The sequence below is a fragment of the Cetorhinus maximus genome, chromosome 14 (assembly GCF_964194155.1).
Source record: "Cetorhinus maximus chromosome 14, sCetMax3.hap1.1, whole genome shotgun sequence".
Lineage (NCBI taxonomy): Eukaryota > Metazoa > Chordata > Chondrichthyes > Lamniformes > Cetorhinidae > Cetorhinus > Cetorhinus maximus.
Window position 1 is genome coordinate 70,271,214 of NC_135892.1, and position 25,969 is coordinate 70,297,182.

General features: G+C 43.6%; 1 protein-coding gene across 3 annotated transcripts in view; it reads left to right on the forward strand.

Moving 5' to 3' along the window:
• The first annotated feature begins 2,343 nt into the window (after positions 1-2,343).
• LOC144689722 (N-lysine methyltransferase SMYD2-like) overlaps positions 2,344-25,969 on the forward strand; it is a 52,367-nt gene continuing 28,741 nt past the window's right edge. The window contains exons 1-5 of one of the 3 annotated variants that reach the window (XM_078557061.1): positions 2,344-2,464; positions 8,993-9,056; positions 12,089-12,199; positions 15,569-15,629; positions 21,356-21,480. In XM_078557061.1, coding sequence (XP_078413187.1) covers positions 12,104-12,199; positions 15,569-15,629; positions 21,356-21,480 — 282 coding nt within the window. In that variant the 5' untranslated portion in view covers positions 2,344-2,464; positions 8,993-9,056; positions 12,089-12,103. Of the gene's footprint in view, positions 2,784-8,992; positions 9,057-12,088; positions 12,200-15,568; positions 15,630-21,355; positions 21,481-25,969 lie in introns of all 3 variants that reach the window. The other 2 variants (XM_078557060.1, XM_078557059.1) reach the window with 2 other exon arrangements.

A 25,969-nucleotide genomic window follows, 5' to 3' on the forward strand; every position in this document is an offset into this window, starting at 1 on the left:
TAATTCCTTTCTGGCCACGGGAGAGGTGCCAGAGGACTGGAGAACAGCTAATGTGGTTCCACTATTTAAGAACGGTTGTAGAGATAAGCCAGGGAACTACAGGCCAGTGAGTCCCACGTCAGTGGTAGGGAAACTATTGGAGAAAATTCTGAAGGAGAGTATCTATCTCCACATGGAGAGGCAAGGTTTGATCAGGGATCAGGCTTTGTCAGAGGGAGGTCATGCCTAACAAATTTGACTGAATTTTTTGAAGAGGTGACCAGGTGTGTAGATGAAGGTAGTGCAGTTGATGCAGTTTATATGGATTTCAGCAAAGCCTTTGACAAGGTCCCACATAGGAGACTTGTAAAGAAGGCAAATGCACATGGGATACAGGGTAATTTTATAAGATGGATTCAAAATTGGCTTAGTTGTAGCAAGCAGAGGGTGATGACAGAAGGATGCTTTAGTGACTGGAAGCCAGTGTCCAGTGGCGTACCACAGGGGTCTGTGCTCGGTCCCCTATTATTTGTCATTTATATAAACGACATAGGTGACTATGTGGGGGGTAGGATTAGTAAGTTTGTGGATGACACAAAGATTGGCTGGGTGGTTAAGAGTGAGGTTGAGTGTCTTGGGCTATAGGAAGATATAGACGGGATGGTCAAATGGGCAGATAAGTGGCAGACGGAATTTAACCCTGAAAAGTGTGAGGCGATACACTTTGGAAGGAGTAATTTGACATGGAAGTATTCAATGAACATCATGGCACTAGGAAGTTCTGAGGAACAAAGGGACCTTGGTGTGTGTGACCATAGATCTCTGAAGGCAGAGAGGCATGTTAGTGGGGTGGTGAAAAAAGCATATGGGACACTTGCCTTTATCAATCGAGGCATGGATTACAAAATTAGGGAGGTCATGTTGGAGTTGTATAGAACCTTAGTGAGGCCACAGCTGGAGTACTGTGTGCAGTTCTGGTCGCCACATTATAGGAAAGATGTGATTGCACTGGAGGGGGTGCAGAGGAGATTCACCAGGATGTTGCCTGGGATGAAACATTTAAGTTATGAAGAGAGGTTGGATAGACTTGGGTTGTTTTCGTTGGAGCAGAGAAGACTGAGGGGTGACCTGATCGAGGTGTACAAGATTATGAGTGGCATGGACCGGGTGGATAGGGAGCAGCTATTCCCCTTAGTTGAAGGGTCAGTCACAAGGGGGCATAAGTTCAAGGTGAGGGGCAGGAGGTTTAGGGGGGATGTGAGGAAAAACTTTTTTACCCAGAGGGTGGTGACAGTCTGGAATGCACTGCCTGGGAGGGTGGTGGAGGCGGGTTCCCTCACATCCTTTAAAAAATACCTGGATGAGCACTTGGCACGTCATAACATTCAAGGCTATGGGCCAAGTGCTGGTAAATGGGATTAGGTAGGTAGGTCAGGTGTTTCTCATGTGTCGGTGCAGACTCGATGGGCCGAAAGGCCTCTTCTGCACTGTGATTCTGTGAACTATCCCCGGTGTTCTGGCTAATATTTATCCTTCAACCAACATCACAAAAAGAGATTATCTGGTCAAGATCATGTTGCCGTTTGTGGGAGCTTGCTGTGCACAATTTGGCTGCTGCATTTTCTGCTTTACAATACTTCAAAAATGCTTCATTGGCTGTAAGGAGCTTTGGGATATCCTGTGGATATGGAAGGCACTATACAAATGCAAGTCTTTCCTCTTTTTTTCTCCAAATTTGCCTCACAATAGGAACAGGACAAAATTGAAAAACATCTTGCAGAACCTACTACTTTGGAACCAGCACAGACAGTTCAACACTAATAGATTTATTTTTTTTAAAAATATATTAAATATATACATAGTTGATTTTAAAAAGCTCGATTTTGCCCTTTTGAGCACGAACAGCATAAGGTTACACAGCTTCTACACTGAAAAACTCAAAACCTAATTTTTAAACAGCATAAAGTTATACAATGTATACACTGAAAAACTCAAAACCTAATTTTTAAACAGCATAAAGTTATACAGTGTATACACTGAAAAATTCAAAACCTAATTTTCAAACAGCATAAAGTTATGCAGCTTATACACTGAAAAACTCAAAACGTAATTTTTAAACAGCATAAAGTTATGCAGTGTATACACTGAAAAACTCAAAACCTAATTTTTAAACAGTATAAGGTTATGCAGCTTCTACACTGAAAACTTCAAAACCTATTTTTTAAACAGCATAAGGTGATGCCTTAAAAATTAGGTTTTGAGTTTTTCAGTCAGATTGCGAGAGAGAGAAAAATAAATGAGTGAGACGGCTTTGCATAAACTCCCGCCAGATCTACACAAGCGAGCAGGGGAAGTTCAGCGAGCTAGGCTAGCATTTGGACCCTGGAGGAGCAGGGAAGCAGGCGGCGAACTGACTGCAGCAATGAGGATGGGAGTGAGCGCTGAGCCACTTCCATTTAAGTAGTTGGTGCTGGACGGCCGCCAAGTGAGTGAGTGAGAGAGAGAGGAGGGGGTGGGGGTGTTTGAGACCGGCAGCTATGGAGTCCGATCGCTGAGAGGTGGGGAACAAAGTGAAGGGGAAGCGAGAGAGAGAGAGAGGCCCGCCGGAGAGCTGCTGTAGAGAGCGGGGCCTCACTTCACCCAATGCCCGGGCCCATGGAGAGATTTCTGAGCGAGGGCAAGGGACGGGGTCTGAAGGCTGGGAAAGACTTTGGCATAGGAGAGCTGGTCTTCACATGCCCAGCCTACACCCATGTCCTGACTGTCAATGAACGGGGAAATCACTGTGAATTCTGCTTCGCTCGGTATGTGGATTGCAGTGAAACCTGTTTGTTGCAGCTTGCTTACTGTTAATGCTTCAGTCCGCCTGAATCCCACAACTGCAATGCTTTCACTCTGGGTCCTGCTGTATGTAGTTGAGCTCTCAAGGTTTGCAGTGTACCAAAAGCAGGAAGAAATCAGCATTTTAGTGGAATGTATCAATTGTTCCCCAGTGACATGTATCTGTGTGGTTAAAGATCAAATAATGTATGATTAATATTGTATCATTTGTATCATTATTCTGGGGGGAAGCACCGCTTTTGAGCATTGAGTTTTCCAAACATGAGCCTTACCTTGTTCCTTGCAATGTTTGGATCTTTTTTTTTCACTGAGTAACATTCTTAAATAGACCTGGAATGGGTTTAATCATGAATTCTACAACTGGTGTGGAATCTGAAGGTTCCCTTAGATTGAAGCCTGTAAGAGGAGGTGAGAGAAAGACAGTTAGACTTTTCACAACCTCAGAATGTCCCAATGTGTTCTGCAGCTAATGAAACAGGTTTTTTTTTGGAAGTGTAGTCACTGTTGTAATTCCAAATACTGAGAAATGAGGATCATGCACTAAAATGATTCCAGGGTTGTGGAGAGACGAGAGAAACTGGGGTTGTTCTTGGAGTAGAGAAGGTTAAGGGGAGATTTATTAGAGTTGTCCAGAATAATGAAGGATTTTGGTAGAGTGAAAATGTGTTCCACTGGCAGGTAACCAGACACAAATTTAAAATAACCAACAAAGGACCCGGAGGGATGATATGAAATTTTCTAAGCAGTGAGTTATGATGATCTGGAATACATTCCTTTAAATGGTGATAGAAATTGATTCAATAGTAACTTTCAAGAGGGAATTGGATAAATATTTGAAGTGGAAATATTTGCAGGGTGACAGGGAAAGACCAGGGGAGTGGGATTGATTGAAAGGTCTGGCACAGGCATGATAGGCTGAATGGCCTGATTTTTAGTGCTCAATTGCTGTTATAGATGTTAAATGGATAAAAGCAATTTTTTAATTGCCATATGTTATCGCCCTCTGGTGGTTGGAAGCCTGATCCCATATGGGTGCAGCCATTTTGTATTGCTTGTTGTACTGCTTGATTTTGTGGTTGCATTAAAGCTCAGTGTTTTCGCCTAAACATTGTTGATTATTGTGATCAAGTTTATGTGCCAAAGTAAACAGCTAACTGGTGTATAGAGTCATAGAACACAGAGGAGGTCATTTGGCCCAACATGCCTGCCTCTTTGAAAGCTATTGAATTAGTTCTATTCATGTGCCCTTTCTCCATAACTCTGCAATACTTTCCTGTCAATATTTATCTAATTCCCTTTTGAAAGTTAAAATTGAATCTGCCTCCACCATCCTTTCAGGCAAGCAGTGCATTCCAGATCATAACTCGATTTTTGTTTTAAATGCTCCTCGTCTTGCTTCTGATTCTTTTGCCAATTAGCTTTAAGTCTCTGTCCTCTAGTTACTGACACTTCTATCTCTGGAAACAATTTCTCTTAATTTACACTTATTAAAAACCCTCATGATTTTGAATACTGCTATTAAATCTCCCCTTGAAACTCTGTGCTCTAAGGGGAGCAGCTCCAGCTTCTGTCTGTTGTCATAACCGAATTTCCACATCCCTGATACCACTCTAGTAAATCTCCTGTGCCACCTCTCTAAAGCCTTGGCATCTTTCCTAAAGGGTAGTGGCTCAGAATTGATCACACACACCAGCTGGGGCCTACCCAGTGATTTTATTAAAAATAATAAGCACAAATGCCTTTTATATATTATGCCTCCGTTTATAAATCCAAGAATCTTGTATTCCTTTTTTCTTTAAACAACTTACTCAACCTGTCCTGCCAGCATCAATGATTTGTATACACATCATCCTCCTCTATCTCTGTTTCTGCAGTGCCTTTAAATTGTGTAGCATTTATTTGCCTCTCCTCATTCTTCCTACCAATATGTATCACTTTTTACAATTCTTTGTTAAATTGTATCTGTCATGTGTCTGCCCATTTCACCAGTCTGTGCCCTCCTGAACTCTGCTAATATTCTTCTCACTGTTTTCTAAGTTTCATGTCATCTGCAAACTTTGAAATTATGCCCTATGTGCCCAAGTCCGTATGTATAAATCAAAAAAGAGTAGTGATGTTAATACCAAGCCCTGGACAACATCACTCTTATACTTTCCTCCTGTCTGAAAAAGAACTGTTCACCATTGCTCTCTGCTTTCTATTTCTTAGCCAATTTTGTATCCCTGTTGTCACTACCCCTTTAATCCCATGGGTTTCAATTTTGAAGTCTGTTGTGTGCCTTTTGAAAGCCCATATACACAATGTAACTGCTCTACCTTCATCAATTCTCAGTTACTTCAACAAAGAAATCAAACTGTGTTTGGTTAACTTAATTGCCTTTAACAGATCCTTGCTGGCTGACATTTATTGACACATGTTTTTCCAAATGATAATTAGTTTTGCCTTGAGTATTTTCTCTAAAAGGTTCCCTACCACTAACGCTGGATTGACTTCTGTATTTGCTGGATTTATCCCTCTCCCTGTTTTTGAACAAGAATGCATCATTTTCAACCTTTAGCCCTCTTCCCTTGTCTGAGGAGGTTTGGAAGATTGTGGCCACAACCTCCACTTTCTCAGCAACCTTGTGCTGCTTACCCAGCGAGGTGATTTTTCTACTTCTATTGGCCAACATTTTAAGTACTTCCACTTTATCCCATCCAATTCCTTTTATTCTGACATTGGCAGCATCCTCTTTAGTGAAGACTGATAAAATATTCATTAATGTCTCAGCCATGCCCTTCTCTGAGAAACATATAAATGATAAAAGTGGAGAAGGGCTTTTGAGGTCCTTTTTTTGTTACCCATTAATCCATCCTCATACATTTTCCCCCCACCCCCAACTCCTAGCCCTTTATTTCCATGTTTAGCTCTCCTCTGCACTTTATGAATTTAGTTTTGTTATCTACTGAATAATACACCTAACATTTTTAGTCAGTGTCTTTTTCTTTCTTTCGTTTTAAGCTCTATCTTTAGTCACCCAGGGAGCTCTAGCTCTGGATGCCCTTCCTTTCCAGTTTAAGTATTTTCACTTTTTATTGTGCTTTTTGTATTTAAACCAAACATAGCCTCAGATTGGGAGGTGATGCGTTGCTGTCTTGATCGCCTATGTTGAGGTATGGTGATAGATGCAGCAGGTACACCTGCAGTGTTCTCAATTGGGTCACACTGCAGGGGGTAGTAATGTACAACTTCAGTGCTGATTCCAATGGTGGAAGAAGGGCAAATAAATGTTTGTTTTCAAAATCACTCCCCTGTTTTGATCATAAATGCAGCCATCACTTTGACAGGAAAAGGCCTTTTTTATTCAAAACAAAGATTTTATGCTACTGTAGAAGTTGAGAGAGAGAGACTGAGAATTTTGCCTTAAATAATGAGTGGCAAATCAAAGTATCTATTGGCTCTATTGAGATGTTTCCAGGTATATTTTCATGCATCAGATATATTGACTTTCCTTTTGTGGTGCAGTTAAAAATATGCAAAGTTAAAATTATGAAATTTTTGGAGAGGGTTGTGCTTGCCACAGCATTTTCAGCCTATTTTAATTTCAGTGTACTCGTTCAAAAGGGAACTAAAGATATCTTGATTTTAAGGGGGGTGGGGGGAGGGGTGGTGGGGTTGCTGTTTGTTGTGCATTTTAGATGTATTTTATTTGGGATTTGTTGAAAGGAGTCCTGTTAGAGTTGTCAACTTCTTTAGTGTAACAAAAAACTAGCATTTATGCAGTATCTTTTTAATATAATAGAAGTCCCACAGTGCTTCACAGGTGCATTATTAAACTCAAATTGCCACTGAGCCAAAGAGGGACATTTTAGGGGCAGGTGACTAACACTTGGCCCAAGAGTTAGGATTTTTTTAAAGACTGTCTTTTTAAAGGAGGAGAGAGAGGTGAAGAAGTGGAAAGGTTTGAGGTGGAAATTCCAAAACTTGGGGCCTACCACATGTAGGTGCACCTACCGAGGGTGGAGGTAAAGGACATTTAGTGGCTGGGTGGGGGCGCTGTGCACAAAAGGCTCGAGTTGGAGGGGAATGCAAAGTTGCTGGAGGGTTGTAGGGCAGGGGAGGTTAAATATAGGGAGGGGCAAGGCCATGGATGGATTTGAATACAAGGATAAGTATCTTAAAATTGAGTTTCAGGACCCAGAGCCAGTGTAGGTCAGTGCACACAGAATTGAATGGTGTATGGGCAACGGAGTTTTAGATGAGATCCAGTTTAGAGGGTGGGAGGTGGGAGACTGGCTAAGGAGTCCAGAGATGATAAAAGATTGAACTGAGGTGAAGGAGAGACTGGTGATATTGTGGAGGTGTAAATAGGCATTCTTTGTGATGGACAGAATCAGGGGTAGAAAGCTTGGCTTGCAGGTCAGCTAAACACCCAGGTTGCTAATAGTCTAGTTCAGCTTGACACAGTGACCAGGGTGGAGCAGCGGAATAGTGGCAAGGGAATGGAGTTTATAGTGGAGGCTGTAGACAATGACTGTTCCCCACTGGAGGAATTTTGGCCCATCCAGGATTGAATGTCGGAGATCTGAAGTTGTTCTGTCTGTATTGCCATATTGAAGGAACTTCTCTAAGAATGCAGAATTGTAAATCTTTCAGCATGTGAAAGCTGCAATGATTTAGGTGTGCCCAGGTCGGTGCAGAGCTTCAAATTATTAGCTGCATAGGAACAGGAAATAGGCACTTTATCTCTTCAAGCTGGTCACGCCATTCAATAAGATCATAACTGATGTGACCTAACTCTGTATAGCTACATTTGCCCCATATAGAATCTTTGAGCAGTTACAACACAGGAGGTTATTCAGCTCATTGTGTCCATGCTAGCTGTCCAAGAGCCACTCACCTAGTCCCACTACCCTGCCTTTTCCCTGTATCTCTGCAAAGTTTTTCTCTTCAGATAATTGTCCAGTTCTCTTTTGAAAGCCACAATTGAATCTGCCTCCATTACACTCTCGGGCATTGCTTTCCAGATCCTAACACTCGCTGCATTTATTTTTTTACAAAAGGTTTTCCTCATGTCGCCATTGCCCCTTTTGCCAGTCATCTGAAATTTCTCTATGGTTTTCGATCCTCTGCTAATGGGAACGGTTTCTCCCTCTCGACTTTTGGATAACACAAATCTATCAATCTCATATTTAACATTTACAGTTGATCTAGCATCGACAGCACTTTTCAAAAGAGAGTTCTAAAATTCAGCCACCCTTTTTCTGTGTTTTCGTGTTCGCTAAAATATGTGAACAGTAGTTATTCTGTAGAATTCTCTCAAAGTTCTCTCACCTTTACATTGTGCCTTACTCACCCCAAAGATATTTACAGCCAATTAGGTACTGTTGAAATGTAGTCACTGTTGTGTTGGAAACACAGCACTCAATTTGCCCACCCCAAATCTTCCTAACAGCAATGCGATAATGAACAAATATCTGTTTTAGTGATGTTGGTTGAAGGATAAATATCATCTAGGGCACGGGAGGAACTCCCCTACTCTCCTTCGAATTGTGTCATAGGAAGTTTTATATCCATCTGACAGGGCCTTAGTTTAACATCCTTCAGTACAACATTGGAGCGCCAGTCTAAATTTCATGCTCTAGCCTCTGGTATGCAATGTGAACACACAACCTTCTGACTGACAAGAATGGTACCACCGAGCCACGGCTGACACAACTTTTTATTAAATAAGAAAAGAGGAAAGCAAAGCACTGCATTATCTGTGAACCACTCACTTTGAAATTCAGACTTGTGGGCCACTGACTACTGCACTTGAGCCCGAAGCTCTAAGTTATTTTTGGATTTCTGTCATTTCCAAATTTCCAAACTTCCCTGCTTGGGATGCCCTACTTAAATTGGGTCAGATTTCCTCTCTATGAATGGGGAGAGGAGTTGTACAAAATCTATAGCCCTTAACTTTTTCTGGTATGTGATCAGGCAAATGCACAGTTCAGAAATTGACATTTTCACTGCGTCCAGAACATTTTATGCAAAATTATGGTGCCCTTGCAGGAAATCATACCGTACCTGTAAAGTTAGGAAATCACAGTGCGCTAAGTCACGCACCTTACTATTGAGCTGCTCCTGCAAAGCCTGTGACTCAGATGATGGATAAGGCTGCCGAGTTAACGTGTTTTCTCTTCTCTTGCAGTAAAGAGGGTTTGGCAAAGTGTGGTCGTTGTAAACTAGCATTCTACTGCAATGTAACCTGTCAGGTAAGATTCCAGTCTGTGATCTGCAGTGTTCATTGAAACATAAATGTCATTTTTATAATACAAAAGTGTGCCCATGACCTGTCAACAGTAACTTAGCTTGCCACATTGTTTTGTGTCCATCTGTATTAAAACTTATATGCGAGAGCTGCTCCTCTCATGGTTCATTGTGGTAAATGTAGGAGCCCCGGTGTGGCACTAGGCTGCATAGATGAGGAACATCCCAGGATGAGTGAGGTAACCCCCAAAAAGATCACAGTGGTAAGTTACAATTGGTTTTCATGTTCCCAGCAACAAAGAAAAAATGAACCTTGGATCGTACACCCGATTGCTAAGAAAGAAGCTCTGTATGAAAATGGGGATTCGGAGTGAGCATATAATTGACTGTGATGTCTTTGCTTTTGTGGCAGGATAATCCTAAAGGAATTTTTATTTGTTAAGAATACTAGAACACAAGAAATAGGAGCAGGAGTAGACCATATGGCCCGTTGAGCCTGCCCCGCCATTCAACTCCATTTTACCGCCTGCTCTCCATATCCCGTAATTTCCTGACAGACCAAAAAATCTGCCTATCCCGACCTTAAATGCATTCAATGATGCAGCATCCGCAACCCTCTGGGTTGGAGAATTCCAAAGATTCACAACCCTTTGAGCGAAGTTAGTTCTAGATGATCGGCCCCTTATCCTGAGACTGTGCCCCCTTGTTTTAGCCTCTCCAACCGGCAGAAACAATCTCTGTGTCTGTCCTGTCAAGCCCCCTCAGAATTTTGTAGGTTTCAATGAGATCACCTCTTATTCTTCTGAACTCCAGAAATATAAGCCCAATTTACTTAGCTTTCGGCATAGGACAACTCCCTCATCCCAGGGACCACTCCAGTGAACCTTCGTTGTACTGCCTCCAATGCAAGTATATCCTTTCTTAAATGTGGAGACCAAAACTGCCCACAGTACACCAGATGTGGTTTCGCCAAAACGTGTACAACTGAAGCAAAACTTCTTTATTCTTGTCCTCCAATCCCCTTGCAATAAAGGCCAACATGCCATTCGCCTTCCTAATTGCTTGCTGCACCTGCATGCTAACCCTCTGTCTCTTCATCTAAGTATTAATATAGATTGTAAATAGGTGAGGCCCCAGCACTCCGCTAGTCACTGCTTGCCAATTTGAAAAAGCTGTGTTTATGCCCACGCTCTGCTTTCTATCCATTAAGCAATCCTCTACCCATTGCTAAAATACTACCCCAACTCCATGAGCCCTTATCTTGCCTATTAACCTTTTGTGTGGCAGCTTATTGAATGCCATTTGGAAATGCAGGTGTCCTACTACATCTACTGGTTCTCCTTTATCTACCCTATTAGTTACATCCTCAGAAAACTCCAATAAATTTGTCAAACAGGATTTCCCCTTAATTAGAACGAGTCAACATGGTTTTATCATACAATGCTTTTCTAGGTGCACTGTTAAGACTTCCTTACTAATCTAGTCCAGCATTTTCTAAACAACTGATTTTAGGCTAACTGGCCTGTAGTTCAGTTTTCCCACTGCTTTTCAAGAAAGAAGGGAAATATTTGCTAACTTCCAATCCAGTGGGATTATTCCCAAATCTAATGAATTTTGGAAAATCATAACCAGCACATCCACTATCTCTGCAGCTATCTAATTTAGAACCATAGGGTGTAGACCATCAGTACTTGGGATTTGTCGGATTTTAGTCTCTCAAGTTTCACCAATACTTTTTCTCCACTGATATTAATTTCCTCACTTTTTAGCCCCTATGTTACCGTCTATTTCTGGTAGGAAACTTGTGTCTTCTACTGTGAAGACAGATCCAAAATATTAGTTCAGTAAACTTTCTTAAGAGCAGATTTTGGAATAAAATAGTGTATTCACTGTTCACAATGTATTTTACACAACATTGGGGAGACAAAGCGCAGACTGGGTGACCGTTTTGCTAGGTATGACACCAATCAGTGGAGGGATTTCCCCCGATTTCCAATGACTTCAGTTTTGTTAGGGCTTCTTGATGCCACACTCAGTAAAATGCTGTTTTGATGTCGAAGGCAGTCACTTGCACCTCACCCTTCACCACACTGCTGCAGTGATCCAAGAAGCTGACTCCCCAGAAGTAACTACAAAATGGATATGTGCAGGATCTACAGAAGTAAGCAGGATACCCAGTGATGAGGAACACTTTGTAACCTTTTGGTGAATCAAAGCCCAATTCACCTGTGGAATAAGTAGTCTCCCCTCCCTTTTCATTACCTTTCTCTTTTCCATCCTCCTCTGCACGTTCTTGATTTTCCCCAGTACTCAGCATCCAAAAATTAGACAAGATTACTGCTCTTGATCATCTGTTTTACTGTACAACTGACCTCATGTGGGCTCTTGAGGGCAGCAATTGATTTTGTTATGACGGCAGCCATGATCATCAAAATACCCTCTATTCAGGTTATCAGAGGAGAGTGACCACTCCACTCTTATGCACTGTAGGACCAGTAGTACTCCCCTCAAAGTTTGCGAACAATATAAGCTGCTTCATGAGAGGATAGATAAAGGTAGAAAATTGGAGAAGGGAAAAAGTTACAAACAATAAAATGGAATAGATTGAGTTGCTCCTGTACTGTAAATGCTCCCTGTGGTAAATTCTGATGTAGTATACAACTTAGCCTCTTGAATGCTTTTTAATTGACTACTGCAAAATTGGGATTCTCAAGAATTGGCGTGGAGTAACATGATCTCCACTGACCCCCTCCAGAATGCATAGGTCACACTTTGGGAACAGGATTAGGAGGGCAAATTCATCCCACCTATTCTTCTCAGGATGCAACTGAGAAGGATGCAACTGAGAAAGATAAGTGAGTTTGTCAAAACAGTACAGGTTATATCGGGCACTCCTTGTGGTATAAATGAATTTGAGTCAGTTTGCTGTGTTAGAATTCTGCTTAAGTTAGACCATTGAGGTGAGCCTCTTTAATTAAAATGTTTCTAATGTTTGGAATCTTAACTTTGAAATGTATCATTTATCTTTTTCTTGCAGAAAGCTGACTGGCCGATGCATAAACTGGAATGTTCTTCCATGAGCAAATTTGGACAGAATTGGAACCCCTCAGAAACAGTCAGGCTGTTGGCAAGAATCCTGGTCAAACAGGTGAGATGGATGAACCGACAAACTGTATTATTGATTGTTGTCAGTTGGGAGGACGGCAACAGCTGTGGTGTAATAATACTTGGGGATCTGACTGGACGGCTTACTATCTCTGCTGAGTTAGCCCCTCTTGGCATGGAATGGCTGTGGCATGAGGTTATAAATTGGCTGGGATTCCAGCTCGTGATTACTACTCAGTGACTTGTGCTGGAAGTGCATGTGCTCGATATCTAGTGAGGATAGGGCTGTATATGATTTCCCCTGCCTTTCCTTCTCTCCAATAATACTATAGCCTGCTGAAATTAGTTGTCAAGACAGTGCACAGTACTAGTCTCTATATTACAAAAAAGGTTATAGTGGCATGGGAAAAAGGTATAAAACGTTTTACAAGGATGATATGAGAACTGAGAGGTTATACTAATCAAGAATGATGAAATAGGCTGGTGCTCTTTGAGGGTTGACCTGATAAGGTCTTTAAGATTATGACAGGGTAGAGAATGGGCTGGATTTTGCTGTCAGTGGCACTCACCACTCACCTTGGTATTGGCCACAAAGATCTAGCGATCTCTGAGAAGGGAATTTTCCACTTTCTTGACAGAAGTTTAAATCTCCAGGCAGCCCAGCACTGGAAGGTTTTGTCATTTCACTGATTGCTTAGGGATTGTACTCTGTGGTGATTTCAACTGTGCACCCTCTAGGTCAAGCGCAGAATCAATGATAGTAACTTCTGCATTACTGTGTTATTTTTGTACACGTGCAGACTTCCAGAGTTGCTGTCGGTTTTAGTGGAGCAACAGGTGACGAATGTTGACAGTTTAACCATTACTACTGCAAAATCTGGGCTGTTAATGAATATGGCTAAGCTTTGGAAGCCTGCAGGACGTGGGAACAGAGTTGGGCGGGCCCAAAACTTCCCAGGATTGGCTAGTGGGCAGATTTGCTGGCATCTTCCCACTTCTGGGCCATTTTTTAAGGTGAGATAATGGCTGCTTGCCCAAAAGTAATGAGAAGCTTGTTAACATAATTAAAATGTCTCTCAAGGCCTATGATCAGAGGCTGACTGGAGTTTTTTAGCCAGCCTGTGGGTCGCCTGTCTGGAGACCGGCAGATACCTGGAGGCAGCATACTGGCAGTGCTTCAGGTTCAATTTGAGGCTCCCCCACCCACAGCCACCATATCTGGATTGCCACAGCTGGAATTCAGCTGGAATTCTAAATGCTGGAATTCATACCAGGCTGCCATGTGGAGGGGTATCCATTCCATGATGGTGGTCTAGCAGTGATGGCCGTTTCTTTTTATAAGTTTGTAAAAGATAGAAGTACTAAGAGGGCGCCTCCATTTTGATGCACCCTCTCTCTCCCTTACCTGCATTGGCAGACTGTAATTCTTTCAGTGCTTGAGGGCCCCCTGTTGGCCTTAACAGTTTCGGAGCCCATCCACTGTACTTGATGTGTCCTCTAACCATTAATTGTCTTTTTATTTAAAAACTGTGGCGTGCGTATCACGCTGATGCCATGGGGGTGAGGATCCCGAACTTATCCCACGTCAGGTTCCTGACCCAGAAATGAAAACTCAGCCCTATGTTTCCACCTATACTGGAGGCCAAAACTAGGAGCCATAAATGTAAGCAAATTCAATAGGGAATTCAGGAGAAACTTTGCCGGGGAGGAGTTAGAATGTGTACCTGGCTGCCACCAGGAGATGTTGAGTTGAATAGTTTAGATGCATTTAAGGTGGAAGCTAGATAAATGCGTGAGGGCGAAGAGAATAGGTTATGTTGATAGAGTGGGAGGATACTAGCTTGGGGCATGAACCAGTCAGCTGAATGGCCTGTTCTGACTGAATATTCTATGTAGTTCAGGATGGACTATCGGGTGCGATGCTGAAAGGCTGTAGCTACCACCTATCAAACTCTCCCAGTTTGAGTTGCTGTCTTTGTCTATCAAAGTGCGAAAGGAGAAAATAGGGAGGAGAGCAAAGAAGTTAGTAAATTGGGGTTGATCATACAGTTGTTGAACCCTGGTTGATTAATTGTATGTTTTGACCACTTTTGGTATCTTCAGTCTTAAGCTGTATCTAAAATGCGTTCACAGGCATGATGGAGTGAATGGTCTCTTTGTGTGCTCTTGGATTCAGTAATTCTTTCCAAGTGAAATAGGCAGAAGTTAAAAGTTGGGCCCCCTTGGTGTGTTTTTAATAAACAAAATATTAATTTGTTCTGGTGAATTCCAGCAATTTCGACATTCCATAAGGCCAAAGTAATGTTTCAGTTAACTAAAGGATGCTTGTCAGTTATTCATCCAAGTGATCTCACTAATATTTATTCAGAGCATCAAAACAGTATTTTGTAACACTGAATGACATCTCGGTTTTAAGGTGCTCCTATGGATAGCAACATCTTTTAATTAAAAATTGAGTTAAATATTGAATCTAGAGTATACATTGAATTTTAAATAACAACGGTGACCCTGTTTAGAAACAACTGTATGATCAATCCCAATTTTGCCTTGTGATGAATCTGAGCACAGTTATCTCCAACATAGAGCTGGTTTTTCCCTAGGGCTGTTAAATATTCCAGGAGGCTAATTATTAATTTACACTAACCCAAATGTGGTTGAAATTATAAAGGGTTTATTTGATTGAATCCCAGTTAACTCCTATTTGCAGTTCCTTTGTTGTGAAAATTAAACTTTCAGATTTATTACAGTGCTAGTGCTTTAATTTCCCTTCCTTGAAATACAAAGACCTGTAAATGTAAAGAGAACAGTGCTCAAACTGAACTGTAGGCAGCTGGGTGACATACTGGAGGACGAGTAGCAGCGTAGAGCTGCACTTCAGCAAGGCAGTGGTTTTTATATAAAAAGAATATCTCTGCTTTTCAAATGGACACATTTTGGGTGTACTGTCATTCCATAGTTTCAAGAATTTGAAGCAAAGTCCTGCCTATAGCCTATATTACCTGTGATTTTTTTTGTTTCTCAACTTACTAGACATGTGTACAGTACCTAGAAAAATGTTTTAAGTCTGGAAATTTAAGCAATATACAGAAAGTATTAATGCAGTATAGTACCTTTGAAATCTACTGAGAACAGGAGACTATAACTGGTCTCTGCCTGATCTTATTATGAAACACGCTGCAGCTTTAAGAATAAGAGGGATCTGGAAAGTCACAATTGCAAGGGCACTATTCGGCTCCCTCGTCAAGCCCTCTCTTCCAGTTTTTTATATAACGAGTAACCCATTTTGGAAATTAATATTAATGCCGGTAGACTGGCCTTTGTTTTAGACAACAACTTTGACTCTTGCCATATTGAATCTTTGCTGTTATAAATACACTTCTAAATTCTGCTGCACTTTCTTTTTATTATCTAGAAAATGAACCCAGAGAAAACACCTTCAGAGGAATTATTGGCTGTTAGTGAGTTTGAATCACGTAAGTATTCCTTGCAATGATTGAAGCCAAAACTGGATTACAGGATTCTGGGACTTTTTTTAAAGAAGAAAAAAATTTTAGTTCAAAATTAACAAAAAAAAAAGAATGTCACGTTCCCTTCATGATGCTGTTAGTACTTTGAGATCGAGGAGTCTGCATTAACTCAAAGTGGCTGTCTGTTTCTCTGTGATTGCCTTCACTGAAGCCTGGCCCTACCCTTCAAACATTAAGAGAAAAGTTTGCTGCTTTAATGTTTCAGACTTCAGGGTCTGGATTTCCCTCTGAACCATGTCCTGTTTTGGGGTAGGTTTGTGGTGGGAAACTAGGTACTTGAAGGCTCATTTCTTGCAATAAAATTGGATCTGAGTTACCTTCCCAGAGAAATAAAAAACATTAATTCCCTTCAAAGACTGCTGGAACCCAAGTGCACTTTGAATCTGAGGTCATGGGGACTGCACTAGCTCCTCAATATTTCCTATGGGGATCTCTAGGAGATTCAGTCAGGGTATTTGCTGCTAGTTTTACTCTGCTCAAAGTATTGCTTTGCTTTGAATTTGCCAAAGGGAATCTCTGTTGTATGTTATGGCGATGAGAATATTGAAGTGGTTAGATTGTAGGCTGAGTTGGACATCACAGAAGGCTTCTCTTCTCCATGCCCTGATATTCACTCACCAGGCCACACCACGATGACCTTGCTTGGGCTTTCCTGACTATAGCTGCTTCAGCAGTGTGCACTTTCTCCTGGAGGCTAAAGGGTAAATATCTCAACCACTGACTGGAGAGCTGAAATGCACTTCCATTAGGAGAAAATCATTGTGTACCAATCAAGGTCACCACTGAATTTCTTTGGGACTAAATCCTTCCAGGCAGCAATGGGTGACCTTTATCAAACTAATCAGGCAGTAGCTCCCTGTTCCTGTAGAATTGGATAGCTTTCTCTCATTGGTTGTTTGTTTCCACTAGGCAGGATATGAGTTGTGCGACTGTCCTGAATAAAGCAGCAATGACCTTCTTGGCACAACGGTCAGGCCCTGATGACGTTATCGGGCCTGATCTTCAATTTCAACTTGATCAAGGGAGTTGATCTGGCAGTTTTCCTACCAGGCCAACCCCACTGGGATATGGATTGACGGCCAGAAGAGCAAGGCTTATAAATTTAAAATAAAAAATGTTTCCTTGTGGGGCAGGAGTTGCAAGAGTGCAGTAAGGCCTTGGGCCTTTCTTGCCTCATGTAGTCTTCATTCTGCCACTAGAAGTAAGTATGAGGTTTGTCCTCTTGATTACTTCATAGCCCTTGTAAGTTGGCAATACGCTCACTATACCTGACAAGAGGTGGTAGCCACTCTGAATGTAGGACTCAGGAGGGTGGGAGAGGATGACACCATTTGAGGAATTTGGCACAGTAACACTAACCAATAATACCAGATAAATCGCATGTGCCACTTACAACTTCAGCAATAGCTTGCATTTACATAGTGCCTTTAACATATAAAAAGGCCTAAGTTGTTTCAACAGAAGTGCGATCAGCCAAAAATAGAAGTTGAGTCAAAGTTAATGGCGTGATGACTAACTACTTGGTCAAGGAGGTGAGTCTTAAAGGAGGAAAGGAAGGTGATGAACCATAGGAGTTTAGAGAGGGAATCCCAGAGCATGGGACCTAGATAACAAGGGATGGCTGCCATTAATAGAGGATAGAGGTGGGGTATGCACAAGAAGGTAGAGTCAGAGCAGTGGCGAATTTTCTGGGTAGTGAAGCGTTTTTAAATGCTAGGATGAGAGTTTTAAATTGGCTTCCAGACCCTTTAATTCCAATGTAGGTCAGTAAGGGCTGGAGAGCTGGGTAAGCAAGACAGCATATGGACTGCAGAGCTTTTAATCAACTGAAGCTGAAAGTGTATGCAGGATGGGATGCCAGTCAAAGAGCAAGTGTACCTTAATGGGCAATAAGAATGGTTGGCTTATTTTTGTCAGAAAAATTGATTAAAATTTCAGAAATGTGGGGAAAGGTATTGCGGACATTACAATTTTTGCCAAGAATTTCAGTGCCTGCAGAGCTTCCCTCGATCATAATTTAAATGAGAAAAGTGCCAGCCTAGCGGAAGTACCATTGAATAATTTAACTATTTTTATATCAGCTCCAGGGCATTAGTAGAGCTTGCACAGATAATAGGAAAAAACACGTTGATTCACTAAAATTGGAGGCCAGAAAGAAAGTGGTGTAGGACCTGCTCTCTCAATTCAGTGCACCTTCCACACCAATTGCATACTTGATCTTCTAGGGCAGAATTTTATGCCTCGCTGGCGGGCGCACGCCCAACCCAATTGGGCGAGTGTGCCGACATCATCCTGCACGTGCGCAGTCTTCAGATCGGTGGGTGTGCGCGGGTGTCAGAGCCGTGCCCACCTTCAATTAAAAGGCCATTAAAAACCCAATTGATCCCGATTTTACGTTGCCTGCATGATTTTGTGCTTGTTGCATGGGCAAAACGGACAGGCGGGTCAGCCCACTTTTTGCAGAACCTCATCCAAGGGCAGGATAAAAAGGGCCAGCAGCATTGCCATTGTGAGTAATAATGAGTTTAGGAGATAGTTTGCAGCTGATTGCTTATTGGAACTTGGCAGCTTCATTCTTAACGTTTCCAGGCTTCATTTCAGGACTCATTGGTGTCGCCAAGGCCCCTGGAGGATTTTGACCGTGTGCACCCTTCCAGGTATCAGATAGCCTTCGGTGACCCTGGTAATGGGGGTTGTGGTCTCCGCTGAAGGTGCCTCCTCTGAGGAGGAAAAGAGGAGGCCAGGTGTCCCAATGCAGCTTCCAAGGGAGCGACCTTTGGGAGGAGAGGCGCAGGCACAAGGGGCGCAGGACCAGCACGTATTCTAAGGCGGAAGGGGCCACAGAAGACACCACTATCCTGCTGCCAGGGTTTACAGGCAAAGATGCAGCTACCTCAATATGTCCGAGGTGCAGTGCCAAAGAAGGCTCTGCCTCTCCAGAGAGACTGTGACATCCATTTGTCAGATGATCGGGCCTGAGATCATCTCCAACTGTGTTGATGGACGCCCCATGCCAGTGGCTCTAAGGGTCACAGTGACCCTCAACTTCTGTGCCTCCAGCTCTTTCCAGGGGTCAGTGGGGGATCTCTGTGGAGTCTCCCAGCCAGCTGTCCACAGTTCCGTCAAGCTGGTAACAGAAGCTCTCTTCAGGCAGGTAATGACATTTATTCATTTCTGTATGGTCGAGGTCAGTCAGGCTGAGTGAGCCAGAGGCTTTGCAGCGATTGCTGGGTTCCGCCGCATCCAAGGTACCATCAACTGCGCACACATGTCCATCAAGGGGCCTGCAGGCCAGCCAGTTGTCTTCGTCAACAGGAAGGGATTCCACTCTATGAATGTCCAGATAGTGTATGACCACAAGACGCAGATTCTGCAAGTCTGTGCCAGGTACCCTGGTAGCTCCCATGCTCTTTATATCCTGAGACACTCTCAGGTGCCAAGGCTGCTGAGTGACAAGGGCTATCCATTGAAAAGGTGGCATGACACCTCTCCGCCACCCAAGTACAGAGGCAGAGCAGCATTATAATAAGAATCATGCCCCTACAAGGGTGGTGATAGAGTGGATCATAGGTCTTCTGAAGATGCGCTTCTGATGCCTGGAACGTTCAGGGGGAGCACTACAATACCCCTCAGATCAGGTGTCACTGATAGTGGTTGCATGCTGTGCTCTCCACAATCTGGCACTGGCAAGGGGGGACCCACTGGAGGAAGAGGATCTTGAGGCAGCTCCACAGACCACAGAGGATGAATCCAGTAGTGAGGCAGAAGAGAAGCACAGTGAGGAGAACGCGGAGGACGTGGAGGCAGGGACACCAGGGATGCCTTGATGCAACGCTCCTTCAGCTAGGCTGCCAAAGGTCTGCTTCCACCTCATGCCAGGGCTGCCACCTCCATCCAGGATGTCTGAAATGACCCTTTCATTTGAACCCAAAGTCTACTCAGTGCCTGTGCAATAACGTTTTGAGCTACTCGTCCAGCATTACATACTGGCATACCCTGCACCAAAAGAATAGGTGAAGCATACTCAGGCCATTACGACAAAAGCAAAATTCATTTAATTTTTGCACTCAAAACAAATTAACATTACCATCTTTGGTGTTCATTTCCACACCAGTAAACATATAAACAAACATTACAGAACAGAAGATCACCTGTGAAAGTCCCACTTGTGCTCATGGTGCCTTAAGCTTACGTCTTGGTGCTCCCTCCTTGTTGGCAGCAGCATTGGAGACAGCCTGATGACTCTGCTGTCTTGTTAACCTTGATGACCTTGGCAGTCGTCCTCTAGCCTGTGCTGGCCCTGCCGGGGAGGGAGCAGCCAGTGCCACGGCTAGCATCTCCCCAGTCATCGCAGCCTCATCAGATGCCACGGTTACTGACAGAGGGGTGGAGGAGCTGCTGCCAACACCCAGAGCACCCTGAGAGAAGAGACAAGCAGCTCATGCACTAATGTGAGGTTGCTCTGGACCTCCCTGCTTGCTAGATATGGACGGGCACCTACCTGGGATACTAGGTGCCTCATCCAACTCCGCCACTGGCACTGACCACCTGAGCTCATTGCCTGTGTGAGGGCTTGCAGGTCCGAGCGCTACCCCAGGAACCCCTGATTCTGTCCTTGGAGTTGCCTCTCCGTGAGAGTCGACACACTCTCTCAATGGAATAGGCAGTGCGCTCAGCCATGAGGGTCAACACAGTGCTTATGCTTCGCATGGACTCCTCCACATCAGAGACCATGGCACGCAGACCCTCATGGATCTCCACCAGATCCTCCCGGCACAACTCGCTGGACATCCAGCACCTGCTGCCTAATGTACGACTCCAGTGGCTCATCATCTGCCTTCCACTCAGCATCGTCCTGGTCTCCAGCAGTCCTCCAACTGCTGGTGCCCTGTGCACTCTCTGCCTCCGCCTGCACCTCAAGTGAGTATGAAGTGCCCTCACTGCTGTGCGCTGACATTCTAGCCGAAGATCTAGCACCCACCGAGGTTCAGAGACCGGGTGTGACATAGGTGCAGCTGAAGCCCGGTGGTCCTCTGGTATCAGGGGTGGCTCTTCAGGGTCCGGCGAACAAGCGCCTGCTGGCAAAGCTTAACGGAGAATAACAACATGTCATTAGTTTAAGTCATCACACTGTCACTGTACATACCAGGCACCCTGGTGAGACAATGGAGATCTGCATCATGGTGCCATCGACTTTCAATGATAAATGGGGACTCCAGTTTTGAGGCTCCCATCAATTAAGAGACTACACAAGAATGTTTGCACCATCCAAAACTCTCACCTCTGAGCACTGCACTCTGACATTTGTCTAACATGCCAGCCTCTCCAAAACCGGCTGAATAAGGTGCGTGGCGCCTCGCCAGCTCCAAGGTGCCCGGCCCTTCCCGACCATTGGGAAGACGTGTTTCGTGCTGGGCAGGCCTTAATTGGCCCGCCAGCGTGAAATCGCAGTCATGGGCCAATCACAGTTGTGGGCCTGTTTCCTGACTGGTCCCGGGCCTACCGATCACGCGTGCCCACCAAGGGTAAAATTCAGGCCCTAGCGTATTGGACTACAGAATTGACTCCCATATCTCCCAATTCAATGGATTTAACAGCAATATAAAGATTTCTGAGCAGTCATAGTTTCACTCCAGGCTTTTTGATTAACTTTTTATTTCTGTTTGATTCAGACCTAGATAAATTGGATAATGAAAAACGAGAGTTGATTGAGAGTGACATTGCTGCCCTTCATCATTTCTACTCTAAGCACTTTGATTTTCCTGACCGGGCTGCCTTGATTGAGCTATTTGCTAAGGTTTGTACCAGATTTAAAACATGTTTTTAAAAAAATTTATGGATGTATTAAGGTGGCTTCAGAGCCCCTAGATGAATTTTATGCATACAGATATGTGCTTTGTCACATAATAAAGTATTATTAGACTTGTGAAGGTTCCAACAGGATGGTGATGCACACCTATAGAATAAACTGAAAACTTCCAATGGACACAGGACATGTTTTGTTTTTCTTTTCTCTGTATAACTCCTAGTGTGGACCTGTTTTTGTTGTGTCACATGGAGGCGGGAAATGCAATACTCTCCATTCTGTTTCCAGTTGATCTGCATTTCTAGTCACTGGCTGGTTGGAGCAATAGATGCTGAATTTAAAAGTGCAGGAAATTATGGGGAGGATTTTTCCCCTTGTCAGGCAGGCCCAGGAGCCGTGCAATGGTCCGTTGCCCGCAATCGGGCCCCGACCGCAATTTCACGCTGGCTGGCCAAGTAACAGCCAACCAGCGTGAAACGTGTGCTGATGACCTCAGTGCTGCCGGGGTGGGGGCGGGAGGAGCACAAGCGCTGAAGTGTGCGCATGCGTGGCGGGTGCGCTTGGTGAAAGCTCCCTGAAGGCACAGAGCTGCCTCAGGGAGCTGAAGATTTTTAACATTACAAATAAAGATTTCAAAAGTAAGGAAAACATGTCCCCTCATGTGACTCTGTCACATGAGCAGGGACATGTTAAAAATTTTTATTGATTTTTTTTAATCACTTTTTGAAATCTCATCCGGCCCGTGGATGAGGTTTCACAAAAAACCCTTGGCCTATTCGCCCGCCCGCCCGCCAACCATAAGGTTGAATGGGCGGGGAAAATTTCACTTTTATTAATTGGGCTTAATTATCGGCGCGCACTTTGCCGACTCCCACACGTGCCCGCCGATCGAAATATCGCGCGAGTGCGCGGCAACGTCAGGACATTCGCCCGACGTCATCGCGGGCTATTTTACGCTCGGGCGCGTCAGGTGCGCGTCCACACGCCGATCTGAAAATCCTGCCCTTTGACACTCTTTGACTCATGTACCCTGAGCATTTTCAACTTCAAGGTTTTGTTGAAAACCCATTGATACTTGGGGACAGGCGCCAGCTTGGATTGTGATTGGCAACTTGACCTTTGAGCAAGGAGACTATTATTTCAAGATCTGTTGTTGCAGTAAAACTGAAGGGTGCCCAGAAGATGTTAAGGAAAGCTGGTGAGTTGCAAAGTCTTTGCTCTCACCATCCTCCTTGGCACAATGGGGATTCAAACTGAGACTCCATTACACATGTGCTCCTCACAGGAGGGCCAGGAAAACTTTTGATTGCCACAGAGAGTGCCACATCATTGGAGGGAGAAGGCTTCTACCCCCATTACCCTGCTAACCTTGCAGAGGGACAGTGTCTTAGAGGCTCTATTTTGTCAAGATGTTATGGGAGAATTGTACAAGCTGTTGCCGGCAGATCTACAGGACAAGCATGGTGCTGCCGGTGCATCTTGCACCAAAAGTGAGGTGGCTTAAATTTCTTGTCTCTGGCTGTTTCCAGGAAATGAGCGAGGGCATGAGCAACATCAGGTTGTAGTGCATCACTACAAAAAGCAGGTGACTGACTCCTTATTTGGCGAAGCAAGCAAGTATATCCCCTTGCCCAATGATAAGGGAAGAAAACACCAGTTTTGTTTTCTGAATGGCAAGATCCTCCAAAAGTGCAGAATGGCCTTTGGTACCTACACAACTCTCTAAACTGCTGCAAATGATAGTGCCCTTTTAAAAGAGTTGAACGACTTTAATTTCATAATTTATCAGCTTGTGTGTCCATCTACACCAGTTGCAGTTGGTGAATACCAGATTCCCTGGCAGCAGTCATGATTCATTCATTTTACAGCAGTCCACTCTGCCATTCTCTGCAGAGACCCAGCTAGTCAACGGTTGGCTCCTGGGAACATGAGAATCTCTGCTGTTACATCCCCACACACCTACAAGGCACAGGTACAATGAGGTGCATGCCTCCACCAGATCTATAATGAGCACACCATCGGATTGCTGAAGCAGCATTTCTGAAGCCTTGACAGTTCTCGGAGCATCCTTCAGTGTAACCAAGCCAAAATTCCCAAGATCACTGAGGCCTGCAGCATTATCCGTAACTTTGCAACTTATGGGATATTTTTTTTAAAAGAGCCCTTTGAAGAACAGGGGAGGACGCTGCTGTGGTGCTGGAAAACCCAGACGAAGCATCAACACAGACACCTTCAGCTCTTGCAGCTGCCTATTCAGCAGACACTTTATCCCTGGGTTCTTTTTAAATTTTCTCCATTATTATCCTTTTGTACATGTTTCATAATGAACATCCAGTGCACACAAGTCACCCTGCCTGTGAATCTGTAGATGCGCAGAGCTAATGGCAGTAGTGACCATGCTGAGAGCTGGAGTGGCTCTCTAACTTCCAATAAAATGATCTGTCAAAAAAATAGCAACTGTGAAGGATGTATAATCATTTGACATACCTTTGGGAAGGTCTAGGTGAGAGTTTGCAGAAGCTCTTTTTTAGGGAGTATATTAGTTGCTTGAGTTGCAACAGAAGTGGATTATACATTGTTCCAACCCCAGAGAGACCATTAACTTAATGTGAATTTGCCAGCTGCCGATGGAAAGAATCACATGACAAAATTTCATATTTTAAGGCTTTTACTGTAACAAACAAACTAAATTCAACATCGACTAAATGTTACTTAGTAAGCAACTAATATACTAAATAACAGAAAAGATTCTTTCTCCGTTAATTCATTAACAGAACCGAAATCCCCTGTACCTCGTTTTATATGTGATGTCACACTTTCAGCAGATACGTAGTCTTGTGGATAAAGTCCCAAACTCGTCTCGGCTATAATAGGCTGTCTTCTCCCTATCAGACCATGGCAAGTCTTCCAATGTCACCTTTGGAAGACCCCTCACCCAGCCTCCTGAGTATCATTGAACTGACCTCCAGTAGCAGGGCATCCTCCCCTTGTTCTTTAAATCTCTACAAGTCCCATCTCTTCAAATGGAATCCATTCTCACCAGCAGCCTGCTTGGCGGTTAACACAAAAACAGTCTTTCCCTCAGCTTGGCACAGCAGCTTCTGTTTTCGGACTTCCTCTCCAGATCTCCGTATCTGTCAGTGTGCGTCCAGCAAGACCAGTTTGCCCCTCTTTAGTGTCGAGGTGTGAAAACTGACACTTGAGTTTCTATGGGTTTTGATCTGGCCTCTGCCCCCAAAGCAACCAAATCACATGGACCTGTCTCGGGGCATGATTACCACCCCCCTCTTCAGGACACCCTGTTTTACCTTAAGTTAAAGGGAACACTTTAATACATAATCATGTTATAATGTCTTGCATTCATAGCAACATGGTCGATGGAAAGAATGGGCTTCATCTGCTTTTATTTCATTTGCCTATATTCAGCGCAGAAACCTGGCAATGCTATAAAATCTCTAGTAAAGGCCGAGTAAGAATCAATCTGGACTGAGAGCTGCCTGAGTTTATATATACTTCACAGTGACAATCCATTTAACAATTTGATTTGTTTTTGGGGAATACCAATATGACTGCTAAAATTCTACATTTTATTTAGGAAATACTACATAATGTGCATCATTTTATCTCTTAATGGGACATGTTTCTATTCCAGTCCTTTTAAATAAAGTGATTCCTAAATTGCATGGCCTCAACTAACCAGATCATTAGTTTACTACCCCTTTGTATCGATCTAGGGATTAGGTAAAATTAATGAGAGCAAGCCAGAAGCTATAATAAAGCAATTATTGAGACTTGTGCGCCTGACTAGTGGCTGCTAGATGCTAGCCTGAGATTCTTCAATTGGCGGCCACTGTTTCTGCCACTCAAATCTGGGCTGGCTACATTCCTACCTGTTCTAGGGTCATGTTTCCTCCATAGTTGGAGGCCGGAGAACAGCTGAACATGTGCTTGTGCTGAATAGAGAATGCTAGCTGCTTCATGTCCTATCTTGCTTGCTATGAAAGGAGAATGAATCCTTTAATGAATGTTAACCCAGCTGTTACTTTTCCATGTAGAATGAGAGATCCAGATCCTTGAGCAGAAAATGGTTATACTTGACGAAAACAGTAATTCATTTCAAGAAAACAAATCATAATCTTAAAAAAAAATCCATCCTTTTGCTTTCTTTAATTGGAAATGCTGTTCGAATGTTACAAGAAACACCAGGCCTGAATTCTTCCCTTGTCGGGCGCGTGCGATTGGCAGGCCCGGAAGCAGACATGACATGTACTTCCGCCTGCGATCAGCCCCTGACTGCGATCTTATGCTGGCTGGCCATTAAACACGCCCGGAGAAGGGCTCAGCACTGCCGTTGAGGGCAGGAAGAGGGCAGATGCCGACTTCCACTGAGCCACTGAGGCAGACAGATGCCTCAGGGAACTGCAGACCTCCAAATAATAAAAGAAAACTCAAACATGCTGTAAAAAATGTCCATGCAGCA